Genomic DNA, 13,154 nt, shown 5'->3' with positions numbered 1-13,154 from the left:
TCACCTCTCTGCGCTCACATATAAACCGTCGTCATTGTCCCTGGCTATGTGTGACAATATATTCATTACTCTAGACGGCTATTGACCTTTAAACCTCCCTGCAGCTTTGCAGTCTCCCATCGAGTACCAGAGGATTGAGAGCAGTTCCCTTCCTCGGACCCAGTCGGGCAACATACGCTCTCCCCAGCCCAACAACCGACCCCTGTCCTCCACCTCGGTGGGGGCAGAGAAGCCTCCACTATCGAGTCGCACCCCCACTCCACTCAAGATATCTACCTCTAATGGCAGTTCCTGCTATGACCCCCACAAGCACGGAGAGCGCTATGAACTGCCCAAAGTAAGTCCGCTAAGAGCAACACCATGTGGCAACACAGCTGAACAGCCATGACAGACCACATACCTGCAGTTGCTTCAGAACTGGTTCTTAAAAGCTATTACATGTGGTAGTTTTGTTGTACCTTGCTTGGAGTGAAGCTATTTCATGCAAAGTATGAGGCTTTGAGCCTGCAGTACAGTTGTTCTGCTAACTAATAAATAACCTTGTTAAAACTGCCTTAAAATAACCTGGCTTCTTTTTTTAAACACCACATTTTTAGCCTACTGTTGCCAAGCAACACTATCAGAATGATTCATTATGGCACAAGGCTAGTCCTCTCTTGTTGTTGTGTACTTAATACTCCGCTTAAGATCAGGAGCATACCGATAGGTTGGGGAGGGTAAGGCCGTGGGGGGGGGGGGGGGGGGGGGGGGGGGGGGGGGAGGTTTTTTCCCCTCACAAAGGCATGACCGTGTCCTGTCCTGTGTGTCTGCCATCTGTGTGCACCCCCCCCCCCTCCTCGAAGCAGCACGACGTGGCTGGATGTAATGGGATGTCCTCCTCTATGGTGGTGATCCAGGACTACAGCGCACTGAAGGAGAACGAGATCTGTGTCTCCCAGGGTGAAATGGTGCAGGTCCTGGCCACAAACCAGCAGAACATGTACCTGGTGTACCGGCCGGCCAACAGCCAGTCCCCAGCCGCCGAGGGCTGGGTTCCAGGACACATCTTGGGCCCCCTCAGTCGAGCTCTCTTAGACAGTGCTGAAGGAAGCCTCAAGTAAGTGTTCGACCCTCCACTCTGGAGCTCTGGTTGGATTGTATGGCAAAGTGAGAACGCTGGTGAGGATGGGGGGGTGGGGCAGGCTGAGTCACGTCACATCCCTCCACACTCACGACCCTTTGGAACAAACTCGTAAATGCTGGATCTGTACACAGGAGAAGTCTTGTCTGACATCTCTTCATGTAATATATGTAAAAAGAAATAATTAATAAAAAAAAAAAATACAAGAACTTTAGAGCATCCGTGACTTGTCTCGAGCATAAATTGAGAGAAAAGTTGTTTTGCATCATGCAACGTGAAACTGACTGAGCTGGATGTTAATTTTACTTCTTTCATTTCTAACACAGTTTTGTTTATTTACACATTTGGTAAAAAAAAAATAGCCTTAAAATCAACTGAGGTCTATTTCTCCAAATGGAGAGAAGCGTTATGTTATTGTCTATGGCAATTGTTTGTACAGCTTGTATTTGATTTTGTTTTTAAGTTTGTTTTATTTTATATCTTAATTTTCCATTTTCTGATAAGTTGACAGTTTACTGTAAAAAAAGAACGTTATCCCTTTATTTACTGATACTCTTTCTAGTACATTCCTGTATAAAGTATTTTGCACTATTTAAAAAGAAAACCCATATTAATGAAGTCAGGTTGTGCAATATAATGATAGTTGCAATGTTCAACATTGTACTTGTAATGTAACTAATAATTTTAAATGTGTTTTAAATATGTGAAATAAATTTTGACATGAGCATGATTTAACAAATCAAAGAAAGTTAAACTTTAGCTCCAGAAAAAGAAAAACATTTACATTATCAGTTGTGGTAAGTATTGCCACAGTTTAGACTGATGCTGTAAGCTTTTCAACCTTAGATATAGGTGGTAAATTATATCAGCTTCTCGCTCAGATTGAATATACAAACTTAGTAATATAAGATGCTTCAGAACATTCTGGAGTAGTTGGTTCCTATTAGGTAGCTGTTCAAATTAAAACTCTTTCACATTTGTATCTGCAGTATTTGTGCTGTTTAGAAATACTGTTGCAGATGACATTTCCCCCTCACATTAAGTTATTAAGAAGTGATATATAACGTCTCATTGTTGCTGATTATCAGTTTTAGTCAATGATTTGCCGTATTAAAGTTGATCATTTCTCTTCTTGGAAACATGGAGGTGTATGTATCGTTTGTTATTTTTAACAAAACACCTGGCATTTTGTTTTGTTTTTTTTATATGTTTTACTTATTTTTATTTATCCCGTGGGAATTTAGAAAAGTTTGTTGTGTTTTGTTTTATTGTTTACTTAGTTCTTCTGTCCGCACTGGCTCTCTACAGAAAACTAAAGCGTGCTGTTGTGACAGGCATGAATGAATGTGAAGGAATTGCTATTTTACACAAGTTGAACATCCTCTCTGACATTAGAGTAAGCACATTAGGAAACTCCGGACATGTAACAAATCTGCGTGAAGTGGTGCACTTTTTACTCAGTTTGCCCTTTTCAGTGTTTTTGTATCTTTTTGCTAATCTCCTAAATTTCTTACAAAGTCCAATTTCTTCGGATTCTTCTTCTTTGATTTTGAGCCTCCAGAGCAGCCGGAGGCCAGGGACGGCTTTTTGCATTTTTTTGTTTTTCTTTCATTTTTCAATCACGGATTTGAATTCCCCTTTACGCCACTTTGCCGTCAGCCCCCTAAAAAGCTGCCAGCAGGCCTTCACTCTTTCGCTGTGCCTCCATGCCGCCCCCTCCCCCCCCCCCCTCCCCGATTTGACCGATGCGTCTTTTGGCACGACAGGAAATCGCTTTCGTGGCACACGCTGCGCATGAGAAAGCGAGGAGAAAAAGGTGACGCAAAGGGTGAGAACGGACTCCGTAAACCCAAGGAAGCTGTGAGCGGCAAGGTCTCTGTTAAAGTGAGTAAGCAGGCGATGAAGACCCAACCCCCCTCCCCCACCATCTGTGCACAAGACCCAGACAATGTAGTCAAAAAACACCCCAAATAAAGCTTTATTTTTACTTTTTTATTTTCTGTTTCCCTGTTTGTGTGCATGCAACTAACAAGCCCCATTTTTGCTGTCCTTAATACTACAAGTTTTTTTGTTATTGTCAAATGTTAGCTTGGAACTAACAGCATTCAGGTAATTGGAAAAAAACATTGTATTTCCGTTATTCTGCCTCCACTCTGCATTTATTCTGATGTAAATTATGCAGAATGTTGTCATTTCAGCAGCGTGTTAGAGGACAGTTTTAACATGAGTGTGAGATGAAGACTATTCTAATCACACTACTGATACTAAACTAGTGATAAGCACTGTTAGTACATAAACATCATTGATAATTTACACGTTGTATATAAATTCTGAGAATTAAGAGTACCACACTGTAGAAGTTCTTGCTAAAGTCACCAACTCAAACCTCAGTCTTAATCACAGTACAAAGTTCATTAGCAGTCCAGCCCACCCAGAATTCCCTTTTTCATTTCTATAACTATCTGGCCTTATTTCAATGCTGTATGATCCCAGGCATACAAAAATTGCCATGCTGATATGACTAGCAGCAAATCATCTTAATATAACTAGAGCTAAATTAAGTTTCTGAATTTTTTTTCAAGAAATAATGAGAAATGTTTTTCTGAGATATATTTAACCTAGTTCTGTTTTGCTTCTCTACTAATTCTAACCAGAATGAACTATACAACCATACCAAGCTGAGGAAAGTTCACACCCTCGTATGAAGGGGTGTACCTATAAATTCTGGGCCCCCTGACAAAATGTCACCTTCCCCCCCTCGTCCAATTTTATGTATTCATGGGCCCTTGTGAAGTGCTGGGGCCCCTGGATCTGCCAGGGTATCTGTGGCCCTTCGGCACCCACGCTGACATGTGTGACGTGATTAATTCGACTCGTCACGCTCGGGACTCCTGATAACACTGGAACACTATCTCAGTTACACAACTGCCAAGCAAGCCTCTAGTTTGACAGTGCAGAAGTTTGAGAAAAAGAGGACTTTATTCCAAATTGCTGGTCATGGCCTTCAGAAGTGTTACACGATGTGCATACCTCACCGCTTCCCTGGTGACCTCTAACCCCCTGCTTGGAGAACCATCGGGCTGCCATAACAAATCTAATTCTGCTTTTTCTCGTTCCATACTGCAGGAATCTAACAGCTCAGAAGAGTCAGATTGCGATGAGCTAGACCCAAAAACTAGCATGGAGGTATTACTATATACCATCTTATTGTGCATGCTGCTTGTGCAAGTGTGTCCTTTAGTGTCTTTAGTTTCACCGCTAACAGGGTCTTCGCTCTTCAGCTCTAGCCTGGAATAGAGCCCCAGTTTCCCGTGTTCTGTGTTACGTTGATACTCCCCCGTATTACAGCATCTGCACCAAACGTGATAGTCATGGACATCCCTGCTGTACAGATCAGTGTTTTCCTGGCGACCTGCAATAAATGGGCTTTGCAGGAACATTTGCTGGATGGTCGCTCACGAAGAGAACATGTAAACCACATATTTTGGTGACAGAGAGGCAAGTCCACCGACTGGAGTGGCACAATGAGTCTACACTCAAGCAGCAAATTTTCAGCCCCTAAATTGCCCTGGGAACACAGGTGTCAAAGGAGTTTTACTCTAAAATCCCACATCACCCTGAAGGATCAGATTCTGGACTAGTTACAACACTATTAAACATTTGGATGGTGGATAATGTTGTTTAAGATTCAAATTTGTGTTACCGTTAGGTATTGTTGAGGTGGGCAACTTAACCTGGTACTGTTGGTTTTTGTAATAAAATGATAAGATATGAATATTGAACATAAATGATGAGGAAGCCAGTCACCTTTGAGACACGTCCACCAACTGACAATTAGGGAATAATATAAGACTTTGATTGTCTCTGTTTTGGCCCCTAAAAAACCTATTAAAAACCAAAAAAGACGTGAGTTCAAATGTCCTCTTCATCACCGGATGTGAAACCGAAGGAAGACAATTTTAGGTATTTATGCTTTTATTACTGAACTTTTTCTGAGAAGCTGTAGAAAGACCATGAGAAGATTATCTGCCACCTGTTCTAGTGTGCATTGTTAATAATACCATATAAATACCATGCTGTACATTGCTGTACGGTGACCAGATAATTCACGTCATCCCAGACACTTCAGAATTTACAGACTACTTGAAAACTGAAAGGTTCCTGTGCTTCGCTGGATTCTTCAGTTCATCTTGTGCATTGACTGGTTTGGTTCCTTGATTGAAAGGCTCATCTGCCTGTTTCACATTAGCATTTGTAAAACACCCATGATTGTAGGAGACTGACCAATCAGCACACAGCAAGAACTCCATGCTTCAGTGAAATCCAGGTCCTTTTAACTGAAATGGTAGCTTGCAAATCCTGTCATAATTCAAAGAGTACAGAATGACATTGATTATCTGGTCACCCGAATACTTCATTGCTGTGATGTATAGCTCTTTATCTAGTATTCCCACAGTACTTTATATTATTCTCGGCTCTGAACTTTATTGACAGATCTTTTCTCAATGCACTGAACCCTGTCGACTTGCGCCACTACTAGAAAGTTAATTTCAGTCAATACTTTAGGAGGCTAAATGCAATAATACTGCACAAAGCCCGAGGTTCTTTGGGGATTTCCTGATCTAGTTAGAAAATCCTGCTTTCCTAAGCTTTGCATCATTTATGAGCTACAGGCTATTTTTAGCTGCTTTGAAGAGAAATTTCTTTTTGTTGTGTGATATGTGTTGGAATTGGACGTTTTTAAATATCTGCGCTTCTCCAGTTGTGGCAGTTGGAGAATCAAATGTGGAAAAATTTTATTGAAGTATTTATAGGAAAAAGTCTGTCTAAGAGGAGCCTACGGAATTATTTTGATTTTAAATAGGTTTTACTAAAGTTATCAAAATTGTGGAGTTGCTGTCACGCAGTTGATATTTCTGATGCTTTAAAGCTGCCCCTGCCCACTTAGTTTGCATTAATGTTGTCGATTAGGATGTATTTGAGTGCCTTGTATAAAAAATGGACATTATTAGTTCAGTCTCATTATTGGACTGAACATCTCCTATACTGGGAAAGCAATTGCTCTCTGCAGACCACAGATGCATGTGGAGGTTCCTCAATAGACACTTATTAGTAACATCAATACACAACAACAAATGGGAACATGACCTCCGCAGCCCAGTTTAAATAATTGATGCACTGACATTAGGCCCAGCAACGTTTCATCGTCGTCTCTGAAATGGGATCTTATCTGCATGATCTTTTAGACACAAAAGTGTGCTTTGTGGGGGGGGTGGGCATTGAGACCAAGATATGTAACAGATATATGTCCTCATCTCCAGTCTGGCTCTATCTGTGCGAAGTGCACAAAAACACAAAAGTTGTTAATATTTTAACAGCCTTACTGGAGTAAAGCCAGTGACTGATTTGGAGGTGCAACTGCCTAGTCTTCAGCATCTAACTCCGCAGGAGCTCCAGAGACACACAAAACACACAGCAACCCGCTATGCGGTGCTCATGGTTTTTATTTTCCATTATCTTCAACTGTTTATGTTCTCTTGCCCATATCCTGTTTCCTACAAAAGAATGTGTTTTTTGAAAAAAAAAATGTTTGTGTGTGTGTATATATACATACACTATTTTTCCTATGTTGCTTTTTTTTTCAGAACACCTGGATATATTTTTTGGCAAAGGTCTTCTTGATTTAACCTGCTGCCGTAAAAACAATAACACTATTTATTTGTTTTTACAGTTACTGAATCCCAATTTTATCCAAGAAGGTAAGTTTGTGGACTATTAAGGCTTTTTTAAAAAAAAAAAAACTTTGACACCCAGTAATCTTAATGGAATCTTCAAAAATCAGCTTGACTGAAATGAAAGCAGTCTGCAGCAGAAATGTGGCGCTAGAAGCAGATCCGTCTGCAATCTGAAAGGCTCTCTGGCTCGTATTATGTTGAAAGTGGCCCCGGAGTTCCTGATCCCGCTTGCGGACGTGACCTGCGCCTTTGGCGAGACTGTGGTGCTCTGCTGCAAAGTCTGCGGCCGTCCAAAACCAAACATCACCCTGAAGGGCCCGGATCAGAACCCCGTCGTCAACAACAGTCGTTTCACTATAAACATCAGGTATCAGGCCAGGTGTCCTGTGTGCATTACGGTGAAGCCTAGCAGATGTGGACTGGACTGTGACATGCTGAATGCAAAATACAGCTAAAAGGCCATTACAAAGTGCCCACTCTGCTTCATATATGAGAGAGAAAACGTGCTTTTTTTATTGTGTGTGTGTGTGTGTGTGTAAATTTATTCTTTTAAAACAGGGGTGGGGAACCTGATCCAAGGAGAGAGGTGCGGGTTTTTGGGATGGCCTCTCAATCAGCCAATAAGAGTGGGTCCCCAGGACTGGAGCTGAGAGCCACTGCTTTATTATTGGCTGATTGAGAGGTCATCCCAGAAACCTGCACCGGCCCTCCATGGATCAGGTCCCCCACCCCTGTTTTAAAATAACTATACAAATGATTATAGTTGGTGAAAATGCTGTATTGGTGATTAAAATATATATGCGAACTGCCTATGGATAGTGAGTTGGTAGCAGTTAGAGGGCTCTTATTTACATATAATTACATTATATACTTGAATTGAATATGAGGTGCTATAGCGAGGAGATAGGGTTGTTACAGGCTTCAGTGGGAACGGTACATTGTCTGCACCTTGCTGCCCAAAGATGGCTCTTATTCTTCTGAGGTGCTGTTTTAATGCATAGATGTGAGTTCAGGTAGACAGAAGCAGCTGAGATGTTTGACAGACAGACAGACGATTTCTGAGGACAGGGATTACAGATGAAAGCACTCGCTTCAGCACAGCCAGCCCATCCCAGAGGCTGCGCTAATTATGTCATGTAAACATTGCTACTAACTCAGAGCTTCAGAAGTCCTCAAAGCCCGTCTCAAGCGTGATTTATTCATTTGAAAGCAAAAGACGATTAAAACCATTAGTTTCCCACTGATTCACTTATTTCCCTTGGGGGAAAAAAATCTGATTCTGAGGCATAAATAATGCACACCAAGGCATAAACGTTAATGATTAATAATTAATAAACTACAATTAAATTACTCTTGTGCATAATAAGTGTGAAAACACATTATATATCTTTATCCAAAACTTTTTCAATTGCATAATTATGTATAATAAACTTATTGATAATCATTTGAATATTTTTTTTAAAGGGGCAATACATTTTTACAGGTGTCCCTTCTAAGCTTATATTATAAAATTCATAGGCAAAAAAATGAGAAAGTTGCTTTCCTCTATCTCCCTCTTGCCAGGGATACTGGAGACATCCTCCTAAAAATCTGTAACTTGATGCCACAAGATACGGGTATTTACACCTGCGTTGCCGTCAACGACCATGGGACCGCGTCCTCCTCAGCCTCCATTAAAGTCCAAGGTGGGTAGTCTGTACCAGACCGAGGGGGGCGGTGAAGGGTCCAGAGGCTTATGTATAATATAAGGAGAATCGTCGTCTCGGTGCGCAGGTATCCCAGCAGCCCCGGCACGTCCCGTGGCTCAGGAGGCCAGCAGTACAGCTGTGATCGTGCACTGGCTCCCACCGGCAAGCTCAGGAAACTGTGCCGTGTCAAGCTACACCGTGGAGTACCGGCAGGAAGGTAAACGCTTACCGCACCTAGACACCGTCTCATTAAATAAAATGTGTGTTAGCTAGGTTGTACATCCTCTATTTTTTAGATAAAGTTATGAAATAAGTAACTTTGAAATAACAAAACAAATATTTTATTCTCATTCAAAAAACATTTTCTCTCGTCTTTGGAAAACTTCAATCCACCATTTCGGTGACTTTTTGGTTCTTTCCAGTGGTAACCTTTGTATTCCTCAGACTCCCTGGTGTGGCAGCAATCCGTAGTGTCCACAAGAGATGTCTGTGTGAAGATTGAGGACCTCATCCCAGGAGGACATTACCAATTTCGGGTCAGTGCCAGTAATCCCTGGGGAGTGAGCCCACCCAGCGAGCCCTCCAACATGGTGACCCTGCCAAGCGGAAGTGAGCAATAATATTTATTACATTTTATTCATTTTGTTCCAAAACAAACAAAGCAGAAATTGTCGATATTAACAGTTTATCAAATCAAAAATGCTCAATCTTTTTTTTTTCATTGGAGATTCTACCTATGACGGCATTGGAATTCAGTGGAAAGACAACTTTGAAGTAACCTTCTCAGAAATCAGTGAGATTGGAAGGTAATCTTTTGTTCATCTTTCAGTAATAATGTCATACTATTACATACTTAAATAGTTATACTGGGAAAGCAGGTAGAATCTGGATCGCTTCATTCGGCATTCGAAGGTTTAAGAGCTATCGAGAGTTCTAATGTGTTTCAGGTAATGATGGCTAAATGAAGCTTCATGAACCATTTGCTGTTTTTTTTTACCCCACAAGATGGCGCACTTGGTTTACTTCGGGACATCCTTTGGGCACTTTTTTGAACACTGAGCACCATCTAATGGTGTCAGAGAATATAGCAAGAGGTTCAGGAAACCTCATTTCGCCATCACTAGTCTCAGAACAATAAAGCCAGTATTCTGAGTATAGAGTGTTCACCTCCAGGGGCAGATTCTCAGTGGTGAAGAAGTGTCTGAACAAGGCGACCAAGAAAGAGGTGGCTGTGAAGTTCATCAGCAAAAAGATGCAGAAGAAGGAGCAGGTGGCCCACGAGGCAGATATCCTCAGACACGTGCAGCACCCACAGCTGTCGGTGCTCTGCGACACCTATGAGTCAGCCACCTCCTTCATGCTGGTGCTGGAACTGTGAGCATCGCACCTCCTAAACGACTCCCCCTCACTATTTTGGTCATATTGGGACTCGGCCCAAGTCAAATATGTCTTTTTTCTAGCCTGGAGGATGGCCGGCTATTGGACTACCTGGTAGCCCATGACGTGCTGATGGAGGAGAAGGTGGCCTCGTACGTGAAGGACACCTTTGAGGCACTTCAACATCTCCACACCTGCAAGGTGGCGCACTTGGATCTGAAGGTAAATATCAAAAGTACCAGAACTTATGGGTAAACATGCTACATATCAGTGCTTCATTTTGTGGCATAATTAGTTTTTTTTTTGCATGTAGTAATATACCATTTGGTTATCATGAGAGGTGGATCTGATTTAAAAATATAATTTTATGGTTACTATCTTGGATACACAGCATACAAAAAAATGATGTATTATACTTGTGCATCAGGCGTCAGGGATACAATATATCTGACGGAAACTTATTATCTTCTGTTCTCAGCCTGAGAACCTCATGGTGGATCTTCACGTGCCTGTTCCATGCGTCAAGCTCATTGACTTCGGAGATGCTGTCCAGGTGTCAGGACACCGCCACGTCCACCTGCTTCTGGGAAACCCAGAGTTTGCCGCCCCTGAACTGATCCGGGGGACACCAGTGTCCCTGAGCACTGACGTGTGGAGCATAGGGGTGCTGGCTTATGTCATGCTGAGTGGGGTTTCCCCCTTCCTGGATGAGAGTCTGGAGGAGACGTGTATCAACATCTGCCGGCTGGACTTCTGCTTCCCGGATGAGTACTTCCAGGGTGTTAGCCAGGCGGCCAGGGATTTTATCACGTCTGTGCTCCAGGAAGATCCCCGTAAAAGGCCCAGTGCAACAGGCTGCCTGCAGCACCCGTGGGTGAGCGGCCATGCCGGAGAACACTCCAAGAACCCCCTGGACACCACCCGACTGGCCTCCTTTGTTGACAGGCGACGCCAGCTGAATGACGTGCGCCCAGTCACCAACATAAAAGGCCTGGTGACCAGCAGTATGGGACACACGCTATGAGCCCTGGTTACACCTGAGCGAACACACTCGCGTATCGCCGTTACCTTGATTTGACAGAGCCCTCTCTCTTTAAAGACAAACTTTGAATCACGTGTATGATATATTTTACTAATTCCTCTGCAGTGTCAATATATTATGCTAAGGAGCTTTAACGATGCTATTAATTTAAAGAAAAGAACAGCACTAAATTAAAGACATATGAGTCCCAGGGAAAATCAGGAAAGCTCATAATTACCCATAATACATCTGGTACAGACAAAACCTTTAAACCTGTTTGTTTCTGATGACAGTTGTGTTCATTTATGTTTGGCGATTTTTTTTTATATAGTTTGCTTTGAGTCCCACAAGCAGATGAAAGAAAAAAAAGTAAGTAAGGGTAATTGAATGTAACATTGCAGAATGTAGTCTGACACTGAGAGATCCTTATCACTGTTATTGGAAGTACGCCTTCGGGGGGGTACACCAGCTGCTTTTCTGGACTTCAGTCTGAAATGTGACGAGATAATCTACACGTTTCATGTCAGGGAGTGTGTTCTGTTGTTTGCTCTTAGTAACCGTGTGTGAGAGGGACTCAGTGACAATGTTAGTCATTATATTACTGTTGTCCATTGTTTGTTACATAGACAGTGTAGAAGAAATGTCTGAAGAAGAAAAATCTCAACCTGGATTTATTTTTTAGCGGTTTTCTTTCATAGAACAAAAACTAAAACTTGTTTTGTTTGTAAACATGGTACATAGAATAACATAAATCAAAATCTTTATCAAAGACTTTACAAAATGTCACCATTGTCATATTTAAAAAAGTGTCTAAATAAGTTAATCTGAACTACCAAGCCTTAAAATGTATTGTATTAACTTTTCTTTTGACAAACTTTAAATCTAAAGGTCCAAATGTCTGTATATACAGTTATAATGTTGTATGAAATTTATTTTTAAACTGTTATGTTACAGTGTTATGTAATGGAAATATTTCTATTTATTACTATTTATAATTTGGATTTTATAACCGCAAACAAAAAACAATGGTGCAAAAGGTTAAGTGTCTTTCTGTGTGAAACACTGAAGTAGTAACACTAACGTAGGTGTTTGGGTCCGTAGGTCGAGTTTGTGTCATGTGATCGGGCCCAAGCGCTAAGTAAATCAACTGCCCTTTCTGCAATTTCCAAATGCTGATTTCTCAACAGGCACTAGAAAAAAGTAATAATACATAGACCATTCAGGGGTTATAGGCTCAGTCTCTAGAGGAAATAAACTGTGAAATGTGAATTTGCTGCATTTTTAGATTTGCTTTAAGTGTTTCAGCTTAGGCATTGAATGTGATCGAACAACGCTTGGGTCGTTTCTTTTCAGTTGTTCTGGGAATTTTTATTGGAATTGATTCTGATGAGCTAAATGAAATGGCAACATGAAATGCCACGGCGATACTGAATACTACATACTCCTCTTGTTATTTTTATGGAAACACCAAATATAATACACAGCTGAACAGCCAGGTACCACATCGATTGTCGTTCATCTTGAAAAAGCAATGCTCAGACACCAGATATCAAAATATGCTAGTGTTTGGGGATGATGAGATTACCATACATGAATGACGTTGGGAAGGAATGATCACATCCAGATTATCATCTCCCTGAGCAAATGTGAAACAACAACATCAGCAATACGGTAAAGATTCCCATCAATCAATGGGAGATTTGTGCCTGTTTATAAACTTGCATCCTAAAAACGGATTGGAGGAGAGACGTGCAAAAAACTGTTAATTACCATCTTATTTCGCTTGTGCACTAGGAACAGTTTGAGAGGTGAAAACGTACAGCTAAAAAAATGTCCGGCATTTGTCTAACTGAATGTTGTAACCCAAAGCGGGAATGTCAATTTTTAAAAAGACTAATCAGCTTTGAAAATTTAGCCTTGTCTAAGCAGATCCAGGTTTGTTGTAGTTCCCCTCGTCATCAGTGATATAAACTCTCAGCTATGTAACACTAACCACAAAGCTACTGATGGTGCATTGCCTTGCTGTAAGTTAAGTAATTGCTTCGATGTTTGGATTTTCTGCTTGATGTCTTTTGGCAGAATGGCGTTGTAGGGTCATGAAACAGCAAAACTAAAAACTAGCTTTGTTCCCTGCGGCAGCATGCCCCTTGTACATTATCTTCTTTCATGTAATATGGTACTTTGTAAATAAATCTGTCTATACGATTTGCAAA

General features: G+C 41.4%; 1 protein-coding gene across 7 annotated transcripts in view; it reads left to right on the top strand.

The window, feature by feature from the left end:
• Window positions 1–13,154, top strand: part of kalrna (kalirin RhoGEF kinase a) — a 140,288-nt gene extending 127,134 nt beyond the window's left edge. For 3 of the 7 annotated variants that reach the window (XM_023832749.2, XM_023832487.2, XM_023833003.2), the window contains 13 exons: window positions 105–337; window positions 843–1,096; window positions 2,887–3,004; window positions 4,247–4,306; window positions 6,852–6,879; window positions 7,060–7,222; window positions 8,419–8,540; window positions 8,629–8,760; window positions 8,988–9,152; window positions 9,271–9,349; window positions 9,717–9,917; window positions 10,004–10,142; window positions 10,399–13,154. In XM_023832749.2, the coding sequence (XP_023688517.1) occupies window positions 105–337; window positions 843–1,096; window positions 2,887–3,004; window positions 4,247–4,306; window positions 6,852–6,879; window positions 7,060–7,222; window positions 8,419–8,540; window positions 8,629–8,760; window positions 8,988–9,152; window positions 9,271–9,349; window positions 9,717–9,917; window positions 10,004–10,142; window positions 10,399–10,944 (2,240 nt within the window). In that variant the 3' untranslated portion in view covers window positions 10,945–13,154. Of the gene's footprint in view, window positions 1–104; window positions 338–842; window positions 1,097–2,886; window positions 3,005–4,246; window positions 4,307–6,851; window positions 6,880–7,059; window positions 7,223–8,418; window positions 8,541–8,628; window positions 8,761–8,987; window positions 9,153–9,270; window positions 9,350–9,716; window positions 9,918–10,003; window positions 10,143–10,398 lie in introns of those variants that run through there. The other 4 variants (XM_072718159.1, XM_023832575.2, XM_023832660.2 and 1 more) reach the window with 3 other exon arrangements.

This window comes from Paramormyrops kingsleyae, chromosome 1 (genome assembly GCF_048594095.1).
Source record: "Paramormyrops kingsleyae isolate MSU_618 chromosome 1, PKINGS_0.4, whole genome shotgun sequence".
Lineage (NCBI taxonomy): Eukaryota > Metazoa > Chordata > Actinopteri > Osteoglossiformes > Mormyridae > Paramormyrops > Paramormyrops kingsleyae.
The sequence above is the reverse complement of the archived record's forward strand: the minus strand, read 5'-3'. Positions and strand labels throughout refer to the sequence as shown.